The 13,524-nt window shown below is 38.6% G+C and overlaps 1 protein-coding gene across 2 annotated transcripts in view; it reads right to left on the bottom strand.

Annotated features, from left to right (window-relative positions):
* The window catches only part of LOC105930448 (zinc finger protein 385D), a 29,609-nt gene extending 23,112 nt beyond the window's left edge, over positions 1-6,497 (bottom strand). Inside the window, exons 1-2 of one of the 2 annotated variants that reach the window (XM_021319541.2) lie at positions 6,340-6,497; positions 2,952-3,067 (exon numbers count right to left, since the gene is read on the bottom strand). In XM_021319541.2, the coding sequence (XP_021175216.2) occupies positions 2,952-3,067; positions 6,340-6,487 (264 nt within the window). In that variant the 5' untranslated portion in view covers positions 6,488-6,497. The remainder of the gene's footprint in view (positions 1-2,951; positions 3,068-6,339) is intronic. The other variant, XM_012868670.3, reaches the window with a different exon arrangement.
* Positions 6,498-13,524: the final 7,027 nt, after the last annotated feature.

Below are 13,524 nucleotides of genomic sequence, written 5' to 3'. Positions count from 1 at the left end.
TCACCGTGACAGATGTGCACGAACTCCTGACATCAAAACTGAGTAGATTTGGCATGAATTGGCTTCTCCCTTTGCTTATTTGAGAATTAAATCATAATTTTCTTAGAATCAACATTGTTTTTGCTCCAGTTGAAAGGAAAAAAATAGAACAATCCTGAATCGGCAAGCCAAATTGGGAGTTTGATCGGAGCACATAAGCACGCAAACCTTTAACCAAAGCAAAAGGGTGCCAAAAAAATCCCTGCATCAATATAGGCATGCTGACCCCTACCATACCTTCACTGAAGAGAAAATAAAAGCTTAAGAAGACAGGCAAAAAAACAATGCGCACTGGCAGAGGTCAGCTGTGTACCAACTCAGTTTAATTCAGAGGAAGAAGAAAAATGTCTGAAATGCTCTCAAGGAAAACATTCCTTCCTCTTCTGTTGCTGTTTTAGCTTCAAATAATCTTTTTAAAGCAAAGGAGAAACTAATTTTGTGCAGTTTTGTACATCTCTATTTGCATAAATATAAAGGTAAATACATTTTTAAAAAGGTGTGTTTTTTGTTTGCTTCAAGCATAATGGAAAGTGATGCACTGTTTCCCACGATTAACATGCATAGATTATTTTGTTGAGAAACAAAAAAAGACATTTCTAATCGGTAGCAATCGATGTCGAAGCGTCCGCTAATTGCGGACACACAACAAGGTACGGAGTAAGCACTTTTTTCTGCAAAATCATCTGCGCAGGGCATGTGCATAAGCTTTGTGGAAGTAAACACATAAACGGGACAGATTTTCCTCACGAGACTGCTGGAAACACTTTATGGCCCGTGATTATAAATATAAAAATAAATAGCGATGTTGGACTAAAGAGAAGCAACAATCCAGAGCTGAGGGATAAAGACCCAACATAGTTCAAGCAGGGAGGAAACAACGAGGTGTAGCTGCAGCTGTTTGTGAACATAAAGTTTATCAGGCAAGAATCTGTTTTCTTTCACAGCTGCTTTTACTTTCTGCATTTCTTTGTTTCTAACAAGAAATTTACTGATTTCTGCCGGTTGCGTTAGCTCACAAATCAATCCGTCCAAAAGAGGCTCTTGTGTGTTTAAATTTCAGGGCGAGTCATGTTTTGTGTGTCTGAGCCAAATGAAGAGCATGTTTTCATTTCAGCTAGCATCTAAATTTCTCTTAATGTTTTAAATTCCCTTTCATGCATCGCATTTTTAGGGCCAAACTTTCTGTTTTGAGAAACAGCAAGTGATAGTGATAAAGTTTGAGGCTAATGTAGGCAACCATTGTGAATTGTTTGGTGAAAGGTGCTGACGCATGCCTGCACACATCAGACTAACAATGCCAGTCAGAACAGGAGCAGAAATTACACCGTCAATCTGAAAGCTTCCAGAATTTTACAACTTTTGAATTAAAGTCGCCCAGGTGTCAACTACAGACAGCTTTTCAAATGCTCTGTTTGTTGAAAGCTACTAGACCCATCCAATTTTCCCTGGCATCCTATTCCCTCACTGGATGAATCAACATATGCATTTTCACTTTTATAATAATATAATTAGCTGCTAATTTGAGCTTTTATCTTGGGTGGACAGTGTGTTATTGCTGTGTTCCAAACGCAGTGTCATCACCTTCTGGCAACTTTTGACAGCATTTTGCTTGCTTTGTGCTTACTTCTCATTTCACAGTTTTTAGATATTCCAGGCGTGTAAATGAAAATACCTGTGACACAACTGAGAACCAAATGTTATAAAAAAAAATTATATATGCCTATTAAAATTAAATCTAGAAACCAAAGTGAAACACAATGATGACTTGATCTGTCAGACAAACCTGCAGCTGCAGGGTGGAAGGAGTGCTGGAAGTGAAATCAAATGTAAGGTTAAGTTTAGTTCCACAAACCAAATTTAATAGGAATATTTTAGAAAAAATATATTTGTTTCTGTTGTATGAGCATTGTGTGTTCTGGTCAGTGAATTATTAAATGTAAAATAAAAAAAAAAAATCAGATTTACCTTACAAAAGAAAAAGAAGAGACAAACACCTAAACAAAAGGTTGACAGGGAAATGTAAGGGAAGAAGTGAGGTAAGATTTCTGAAAGTGAGAAGATGGGGAATGAGATGAATGACAGAAAAAGAATAAACATATTGGTAAGAACAGCACGTCCTACAGTAAAACAGATAGAGGAGAAGGTAGGAGTGGGAGGGAGAGGGGAATTAGATCTGAACAAATATCTTATTTCCAGGCGGATGGGCTTTTCCAGAACGTATCTAACGCAGATAAACAGTGTTCACCTGAACATGTGCAAAACGGATGCATCTCACAGCATGCTGACAGCTCTGAAAATATACAGACCTTCACAGATTACCGTGTCTGTTAAAACCTTCATTTACCTCCCTTTGTGGGTCTCTTCTCAACATCTGCATGTATGTCATATGCTAGAAATGAGACAAATGCAAAATCCAGTTTAGCCCTGTGTGCAACGGACAGGTTCCATGTTGACTTGAAACGTCGTTATGTTTTTATTTTTACAGCCCAGTAACCTGATTTGATTTTTGCATTAACGAGGCAGTATTAGATTAGGATATGAGACACTGTCCGCTCCTCTGAACCCGGCCCTGGTCCGTATTAGTTCCCTCCACGTTCACCCTTCACAAACATCCAAGCCAGGCAGCTCGGAGTAACGCTCTGCATAAGAAATACCAAGGAAGCAGCGCTGACACCCCCCAGGTTGCGTGGAAATGTCACCGCTCTCTGCATCACAGGTGATATATTTGGAAAGGTGTAGGCAGCGCGCTCATATTAAACATTTACCTCCACGCAGGCAAACTACAGCCATGATTCTCACTCTGCCAGTGGAACCAAAAATAAAGGGTGAAAAATGGTTCGCCAGAGGGTACGATTGGAGGTTTAATTCAGGGACGGCGAGCGGCACCATCCGGCATGACTGAAGATACTCACGTTGGTAAATCCAGGCAGCAGGTGGAAGGGGAAGAGGGCCTTAGGGTCGGGGGAGGGCTGGGTCCTGCCCAGCGTGGGATGAGCCAGGGGCGGCAGGGGACTGTGGTACATGTTACCTGAGACACAATACAACAGGGAGGAACAAAGACTGAGTTATTTGTTTTAAATTATGTTATTTGTTTAAGATGATGCTTAAAATGTTGCCCTTCTATCTTCTATCTTCATGCTATGTATATATATATATATATATATATATATATATATATATATATATATATATATATATATATATATATATATATATATATATATATATATATATATATACATATATAATATATATATATTCCTTGTAACATTATTTTAACATAGTAGTTAAAATAAGACATATTTATTGGTGATGGGAATGAGATTAACTAATATCCATTTTCTGAGCCGCTTAATCCCTCATGGGGTCGCAGGGGTTATTAACTGAATATGAAATTAATGCAAAAATATTTAGATTTAAAATATCTTTTAACAATTACACGCAGTGTTAACCAATGTTGTCGATACTTTGTCAGTTAATTGCCAACGTTTTTACAGTGCAATTATCATAGCGCATATTGTAACTACGCAATTGTAAATGGCCTACAATTGTCACTTTGTTGCAAAGAATTTGCAACAAATGTTGCATGAAAGCAGCCTTTTTCATGGCCTTTATATTTTAAGAACTGTTCAATTTTACCATATATGGCTAAAAGTGTGGGGATCCACTATAGAGAGCCAAAAGAGCCAAACACTACACACACATACACACACACTACCTCTGTTTTAGCTCTTTTGTCACGGATCATCAAACACATTTTAATATCAGACAAAGATAATCATTTATCAGGAGAAATATGTTTTGCAAACCATCCTGCCCCATGTGAAAAAGTAATCTCCTCCCAAACCTAACGACTGTTAGTGCCACTATAAGCACATCCATCAGGCGCTGGAGGCAAATGTTTCGTATCAGTGTTTGATGCCCATGTATCAAGATATTTATGAGTTCGGCCAAAAAAGCACAGAAGCCCTGCACAAGTTTTAACAGGACAGAACATGTGCTTCGGTTTTACTCCCGGCCCCCATCTGGTTTTATTTGCTTTCAACATTTAAAACGTGCAGACTGATGCATTTTGTCATTAAGTTACTCTCTTATCTGTAGATTTGTACAAGATGCTAAATTGAACGGCTGTTTCAAGTATTCTGGACAGCATTTGATCAGATCTGTAGATCAGAATCTAAACCACTTAGGGTGGTCAGACTTTAAGTGCATTGTTGCACATTGAATGGAGATGCTTTAAAACGTATCACAGTGTTTCCTACCTACCAATGTATGCTGTAATATTGAAAAACCTGTTATTTTATAGTTAACAATGTAAGGCTTTTTTAAGGGTTTTTACGGAACACCAAGTCCTGTCAGGTATTGAAAGTATATCTGTCACTTTTGGTGCGCTCCCATTCTGAGCAGCGCATGTGTGTTGGTATCAAAGGTGCAAAATGCTCGTAATTCTTTGGGGCATCAGAATTGTGCCTGTTACTTTTCCTGTGACATCTTCTTTTTTTAATCAACTGACTGTCTGGGAAATAGATTTAAATTCTCAATGAGCGTCCGCACGTGAGCAGATGAATACGACCCAAATTCATTTCGAAAGTTGTGAGTTTTGTTTCCAGTTTCAAGCATACAGCATGCTAAGCTGAGTGAAGCACCTGAATAGCACAGCTTGAGGTTGGGTAATGTTATTCTTGGACTATTGCTGCAGGTTTTGAGTGCAGGTGAGTGCTAGTGCTACAAGGTTTCTTGGAAATGTCCAAAAACTCTGTGGAAGTGGGGCTTATCTGGTGATCAAAGCTTGTGCACTACTGTGTTAAATTCATAGTACGGAGCATTTTTTTCCCCCCATGGTGTCCTGTCATCCTTGACATGTAAAACAAAAATCTTATTCACAATAGTGCAACTGGGTATTAGTTTGAGATTCATGTAACCTTTATTTATTTTTAAAAAGCAAAAAGCCACAGACACACAGACAATGGGTTACTATCTGCTTTTCCTTGCAATAAAACAACCCTATATTGCAACAAGCACAAAGATGCCAACATATATAAATGGGTCCAACCTAGAATGTATTATTATACACTGATTACTGATTCTTTAAAACATATTCATGATTTGTGAAAAACTTTTTTTTTTCATGAAAACAACAAACAGGCGCGAGATCAGGATCAGGCGCGAGAGGAAGAGACTTGCCCAAGGTGACATCCAGACAAGAAACACCAGTGGTTTGAGGCACAACTCATTCCTCATTAAATACATTTTATGAGAACATAATGTTATATTGTACACAGAGAAAATTACACGTTGATTAAAACAATGATTATTTTGCCACCCATGTAAAACCCATTTCATTTTTTATTCCCTGCATACTGCAGTGAGGACTGATGGCCAACCTTGCAGAACATTCTAGGATAGGATATTTGTAATTTCTTCCACTAGACTGGATTCAGTCATTTTTCATGTTTTATTCCTTTAATTCAAAGGCTTGGTTATTAAAGTCTTATCAACAATAATTTCTCTGGCACAGTCAGGTAGTTAGATAACCAATCCCTATCATCAAACAAAGTATTTAATGAAAATCCGAGAAGGCTTGTAAACACACACACACACACACACACACACACACACACACACACACACACACACACACACACACACACACACACACACACATCCAGTCCAAAGGGTCCAGCACGATAAGGGTCCTGTTTGTTTTTTTGATTGTGCAGTTTTCAGTTTACAAGTTCTCCCAGCCTGATTACAGCTTGAAGCAGGACCAGGGCGCAAGTTTAATCATCGTCATCATCACCATCATCATCATCATCATCATCAAAATCAACCAACACGCCCATCCGCTCTGCCATTACTCTGATTGCCTTTGGCTGACAGCACACATGTGTGTGCATGTAACCCCGTGGGTACGTGGATATTTACTTTGCAGAGAAGAAATTAGTTTTGGAAATGCACACACTATTCAGAATGAGCCAATCAATATAGATTGTTCTTTTCTAGATTTCCCACACTCTTTTTGTTAAGATTCAACCCCCTTTATACCATTCCGTGTTTCTTAAAGATGAGAACATTCTTGCATTTGTTTTGTGAATCACATTTCTTCCTAGCAATCTCTACTGTTACACACTTATGCAATGCACTTAAAGAGCAACATAGACCAAACTTGCATTTGTTGCTGACCTGCAGCATCGCTCTATAAGTACGACTGACTGTGCAGACTGGCCATCTAAAAATACATGCAACAAGTGATTCTGCTGTCATTTTATCAGGAAAAAAAGCAACGGTCCATTTACATACCAAAATACATGCTGGCACCGAGTGAAATCCCGCAGCTCAGTGTTTGATTAAAGACTTTTTCATCTCCGGGCAGAAATGAGGCTTCCCGTTCTCTCCACCGCTCTCTGCGTGTCTCACTGCAGCGGAGCCTTGTGCTGCTCCTTCCCATATGGCTTCCCTCCTCCTCATTCTCCTCCTCCTCCTCCTCACTCTCCTCCTCCTCCACTGTAGCTTCACGATCCGTGTACAAATATACTTCTGTATCTCTATCTCCTACAGATTTGCTCTGAGTTTAGTCAGAGTCAGTTCCCTCAGTGATATCAAACACACACACACACACTAAAAGTAGGACTGCACAATATATCTCACTTATACTGTCAGTGCAGTATGTGTACAATATTTATATTGCAAAGGACTATTTCTGACTGCAATAATTGTAGCCTAATATTTTCCAAGCGTTATAAGATTGCATTTTACATACTAATGTAATATGTAGCGTTTTGAACAGTGTCTCACGTTATCAGATGCTCACACTAGACACAAATGAGACTTTTGCAAAATGAGTGTAGGAGGCACAGATGATTAAGCAAGGAAATAAGAAAATATGGCAGATATCCCACTTAACATTGCAATATTAACCAATATTATCTCCATAGGAAGATTTTCTAATATCGTGCAGCCCAACCCAAAGGGAAAATTCACCTTTCTGCCGAGGAATAAATTAGAGCAATCCCAAATTGATGTTTTCCTGACTGCTACTTTTAGAGTGGACACCACAGCCTGACTGAAAGAGCTTCTTGAGAAAAGTTTTAGCAGCTTAACTTTTACCGTCTTTTAACTGTACAAGAGGAGGGCATTGACTCTCTAAGCAATTCCACCCGGAGAGCAAACAGCAAGATGCCAAAAGAAGTCACCAAAAACTCTAAACTCTCATCACAGGACCTGCAGCAGGGCCTGGATTCTGTGGTTTTGAAAGGACAGGGGTCTAAAATCAAAGAGAGAGTGGACAAGTTCATGGGAGGTGTTCAAGAAGGGAAGGTGCTCTCACATTCAAAGCCTGTGAAATCATAAATGATGAACTAAGGTTTGTCAGAGAGAGAGAGAGAGAGAGGGGAGGGGGAGAGAGAGAGAGAGAAGCCAATAAAAGCATCCTGAAAAATACCCTTGTAATAACTGTGAAGCATGAGGAAAATATGAGACCTTCTGTGAAAACAAATATTAAAAAATAGGTAAAGTCCAAATATGAAGACAAAGCCCAGATTCTGATTTCAATGGGAAAAAATGAAATTAATGAATAAAATGGAATACAATTTACAAATTAATTAGTTGATAATAATAATAACTATTATTATTATTATTATTATTATTATTATTATTATTATTATTATTATTATTATTATTATTATTATTATTATTATTATTATTATTATTAATAATAATAATAACAAGAAATACATCTGAAACTATGGATGAATAAATATACAGAAAAGTATTACAATACATACCATAATGAAAACTTAAATATTTCCTTTATAACTTTGTTTGTTAGTATGTATGTATGTATGTATGTATGTATGTATGTATGTATGTATGTATGTATGTATGTATGTATGTATGTATGTATATATGTATGTATATATGTGTGTGTGTGTGTGTGTGTGTGCGTGCGTGCGTGTGTTCTTGTAATTGCAGTGGAGCGACAACACTTTTTGCTCATTTTACTAGTAAAGGGAGGACTTTGATGTAAAGTGAGGACCTTTTGTCAGTCCTAACTTTTATTCTGGGCTAAGGGTTAGGTTTAGAACTAAGGTGTCAATTGGGTTTAGGTTAGGGTTAGGTACAAACCCGTAAAAGGTAGGGTTAGGGCTGGGGTCAGGGTTAGGCCATAGAAAGGCTCGAAGATATAGGGAGCTCACTATGTACTTTAAACAAGGATGTGTGCGTACGTGCGTACATGTGCATGTGTCAGTTTTCAGTCTGTATCATCATTAAGCCCAGAACATGTTTTTGCTTACATCGCAGACCACCACCATCCTAACCCCCCACCATCATTCCCCGTGATGTCTTTTTCCTCTTCTTCTAAACGGTCATTTTCAGTGTGCTTGGACCATCATGTCCTATTTGTTAATAAAGGGATGCCAGTGCACAATCTTAGTCAGTAACTCCACATCAAATTGAGTTTGTTAGGCTTTATTTTTTAAAAGGGATATGTTTAAAAAAATAAATGGGTCTGAAACATCTTGGAAGCAAGATCTTTCAGTTCTTGCTTCCAGGTTCCTGTGTTTGTTCCTGTTGCGTTTCTGTAAATGATTTTCCCATCCTCGTCTCTTTTCCTCTCGGGCCCATGGTATTTTTAGACTTATCCTGTTGCATTCAAAGTATAGAGAGGAAACTGGACAGGACACACACACTAATGGCTTCAAAAAGTTATCTGGACTGGTATATGCACACACTGAGAAAGTCCACATGTGATTTCTGTTTTTGGCAACATGGCCTCAGTTAACTCTCTTGTCTTCAAACTCCAAAAAGAATGTGGACAACAACACATGTTTTCTCACAATAACCAAACTCCAGGGACACATCTCACTAGGGCTGTCAGTTTAACACCTGCTGGTTCTCTAATGCATGCAAACACACACACACACACACACACACACACACACACACTGCTTCTCAGTAAAATCATGTCAGGTCAAATAACTAAATCTCCTACAAATGTGGTATCTCTGTTTCTGTACAGATGTATTTTGTCTGGACTGCACTTCCATCCATGAGCCACATGGTACAAAAATTGAGGGGAATAACGCAGACATGGAAATATTTACTCATAAATTCAATTACACACCACTTTATTCTCTTAATGTATTGGCAGGCATTTTGCGTGTGTAGTTTTATGTTTTTTTGGATTGTTGTTTTTTTTTTTGTAAAATTAGAGCACCGCACCGGATGGATTGAGTGGGTATAGCTGCCCTTCTCTCCTTGTAAAGGAGAAGGATAAAAGTTTCTCCGACAGGTTTTGGACCTATGAGACACATTTAGGGGCTTAGGGGGATTTGTCATAGTTAATAAAGGAGGTCTATAGGGCAGGTGACAACAAACTCTGTTCAAAATAATTTCAGTGAAGTTCAAAATGCAACAAGAAAGCCTAAAAAATACGGAATAGATTTTAAAAAGGAGCACAGAAAACACCCTTACCAGTAAAAAAGGACAATGACACAAAAAGGAAAGAGAAAAATAACACTGTTCAGTTCAGTTCACCCCTTCATAGTCATTTCCCATTTTCCACATTTTCACAGTCATGTACTTAAACCATTGCATAGCTGTTTAATTTCCGTTGTAATTAATTATTAAAGTTTTAAAATTACTTAAACTTAGATTTTATTATCTTTATTGCACATTCACACTGTGCAGCGCCAATTCATGAAACATGTCGTCTCAAGGCACTTTCTAAAGTCAAATTCAATCAGATTATACAGATTTGGTCAGATTATACAGATTGGTCAAAAAGTTTCCTATCTAAAGAAACCCAGTTGATTGCATCAAGTCTTGACAAGCAGCATTCACTCTTCCTGAAAGAGCGTAGAGCCACAATAGACAGTCGTCTGCATTGTTGATGGCTTTGCAGCAATCCCTCATACTGAGCAAGCATGAAGCAACAGTGGAAAGAAAAACTCCCCTTTAACGGGAAGGAAAACCTCCAGCAGAACCAGGCTCAGTATGAACGGTCATCTGCCTTGACCGACTGGGGATTAGAGAAGACAGAGCAGAGACACAAACAAGCACGGAAGCACACATTGATCCTGGAATCTTTTCTACATTAGATGGTAATAGCGGGTGATCTGTCTTTCCTGGATGATGTCACAGCTAACAGAACGTCAGACCAGGTGTACTTATTATGAAGAAAAAAGAGAGAGAACAAAAAGTTAAAAGCTGAAATGACAACAAGCGATGCAAATCGGAGAACAGTAGGAGAACTCAGCAGAGTGAGAGAAATAGACCCTGATGTCCTCCAGTAGCCTAAGCCTATAGCATCATAACTATAGAGGTAGCTCAGGGTAACATGAGCTACTCTAAGTATAAGCTTTGTCAAAAAGGAAAGTTTTAAGATTAGTCTTAAAAGTAGACAGGGTGTCTGCCTCACGGACCAAAACTAGGAGTTGGTTCCACAGGAGAGGAGCCGGATAACTCCTCTCCTGTGGAAAGAAAAGCATGTGTAAGAAAAAAAGAGTAGTGCAAGTGTAGCTGCAGGATGTGTTGCAAAAATGACCTTATGATGGTGTAGCTAGCACATAAAAGATGCTGAAGATAGTACACGAAAGAAACAGAAAATAAAAAAAAAATAAAAAACATTTTCATATTTGTCAAGAATGTAGCAGAAAACTTAAGAGCTAAATACCCCAAAAATACTTAAATGGTACATACATTTGAATTAAATTGGAGACAAGGATTTTTGCAAAACTTGCATTTTGGTTCAATTTAGTGTGTTTCAGATCTGATTTGATCAAGCCGACTCTCATGAAACATGACAATTAATGCTCAGAAGTAAACACCTGCAGATAGATACTATTTATTGGCAATATATAATGACATCTCTCTTATTTACAACTATGAGAATATCACTTTTAATCACTGGCTGTAAAAGTGGGTACTAGACATCATTCCTGTGGGTAAGAACTGACGCATGTCATGGTGGAACAGATGGACAAAAGGGTCTAAATGTCAAACAACCTCAGAGTCACAATCAAGAAAAACAGGGTGTTGTACAAAATCGTCAGGAAATCAAATTGCACTACTCATGCGATATGAGTCTTCTTTTGAATATTGATTATCGTAATTGAATACCAATAGCTCATACGCAATGGTTTTGTGCATACATAATGGGTTTGTGTATGGGTACTAAAGAAAAGTAGACTGGAATGAATTGGCAATGGCTGGGTGCCAAATGGAGGAATACATTTAGGAAGGGGTCAGCTGATCTGGACCCACCTTGAGAGCAGCAACACAAAACAAAGAAATAATATCCCATTATTTCTATAATTATCAATATAAATGGAAAAGCTGATGGTTACAGCCTAAAAAATGCTCTTTACCTCATAGATTACATCTCATTGCTCAACACAAATTCTGTAGAAAGCAATAATCATCTATGTAAGTGTAAACTTCAAATCTTTTCTTTTGGAGGCTCATAGGAAGATGTGAAAAGTTGTAAAGATCTCATTTATAATGATTTTCAAACTATTATGGATCAATTAACAATATCTGCTCAAATGGATACGGTAGGCCTACAGCAAAAAAATGTTAAATCTGGGTGACAAAAATAAATAAATCCTCAGCACTGTATTTTTCGTCTTGAACATCTCATTTTCTAACTCCCTATCCCGATCATTCAAGAGCTGGCGAATGTAGGAACGATTATGCTGCTATAGCTGCTACAGCAGAGCTAGCTGCTGTACTATAGCAGTTAGCTCTGGCGTAGCACTAACGCTAGCTAGTTTAGCTACCAGGTCTGTGCTTCTTTCCTTCTTTGAATGATGGGGCTTCAACTAATAATCCTTTGTTTGACTTTTCCGATAAAAACAATAATCTTGCTGTTGCATAAAATTTTAGTTATGTCCTTCAGCCACCAGACATGGGTTATATTGTCAACAAATTATATTGTCAACAAATGTCTTGCTTTATGCTTTTTTTTTTTTTTTTTGGTCTCAGGTTTCAGGTGAAAGTATTTGTCAAATAATGCTTTCATGCACTGTTTTACACCTGTGGCCATTTAACTTCAGAAACTCTCAGGCAACTTATGTGGCTGTCTAGGCTACAGACATTAGCTACGTTATATAAAACAGGGAGAGACTTAGCTTGTCAGATCTGTTGATCACTGGCAACATGTCTGATTGAAACTTGGTAAAGAGCCATGTGAGATCAGCAGGCTTTGAATGTGAAAAACCCGAGCGTCGCACGCTGTTAGGAAACAAGACGCTTTCAAAGGGAGTTAATTAACTCGAGTGTCCATGTATGCTGTGAGGAGTGGGCTGAATTAGCCAATCACAAGGTGGCAGACAAATGTCCAAACAAACTGTTGTGGAAACTGGTTTCAGCACATTTTAGTGTCGTAACAAGCTGAGCTGAGACTAAACAGCTTTTGGTTTTCATGCAAGAGTGATAAACACACACTCAACATTTTGTCTGCAATCTCCGGCGGAGCGATAATCAGCCTCGCAGCTTGTTTGCCGTTTCCATCCCTGGTGTGCATTTCTTTTTCCTTTTTTTGGACAGTGTTAACAATCTAAACACACAGCCGCCCATCAGCTCACCTCTCCTTTGATTAGTCGCCATAACAACATCACCATGGCGATCAATGTGCAATGACTTTGGCTCTATTTCTGTGATGCTGTGAGCTGACGTGGAAATTTTGAACACCAGCACTGTTTAGCTGACGTACGCTGACAGATGCAGGAGGATGGAGGATGGAGGCTGTCGCACGCTCATTGTTGGACTTTGGCTGGCTTCACGTGTTTGTGATCACAGTCGGAGCCCTGCACCCACATAGTTGGATGCAGTGCTGCAACGTGAATCTGTAAGTTTTAACTTGATCCTTCAGTATATCTGTGGAAGTCAGACGGTGACCTCTGAAGTGAGGAAAAAGCAGCACTCTGTGCTTGGCTAGCATGCAGGTGTTCTGTGCAGTTTGCTAATCACAGCAGATTGTAGTAATTCACAGTCACAGCTGCCTGGCCTCTCAACAATTACTGGAAATTTTTACATTTTTATCTGATTACTTTGTTTGCCACATCTCTGGACTGAACTTGCTCAGTGTCGGGTTTGGACATGAGGGCTGCCAGACTAATCTCATTCCGTCCCATCTGGACTGTTTTATGGTCATGTTTCTGGTGTTTGGGCTGAATGATGTAGGTTTGGGAAATGAAGTTTTTTAGCCACTTTAAGTCACGCTGAATATTTCTGCATGTTTCAAAAGATGCCCATGGTTGAATCTCATGAATATTCTCATCAGCTAATAATGGTTTCTCTCAAATGTAGGTGATATCAGTTAGTATTTAATTTTTTTCCTTTGTTTAGATTAGGTGTAGGGTGGTTGGTTAAGAGGTACCAAGGTGTACCAAGGTTTCAAAATCACAAAAACTGTAATGAACAGAACCAGAGGACCCAGAATTCAAACAGACAAGACGGGTGACATTTAAAGACAGTTTATAG

Source organism: Fundulus heteroclitus, chromosome 13, assembly GCF_011125445.2.
Source record: "Fundulus heteroclitus isolate FHET01 chromosome 13, MU-UCD_Fhet_4.1, whole genome shotgun sequence".
Taxonomy (NCBI): Eukaryota; Metazoa; Chordata; class Actinopteri; order Cyprinodontiformes; family Fundulidae; genus Fundulus; species Fundulus heteroclitus.
This window is presented reverse-complemented; position numbering and strand designations above follow the sequence as displayed.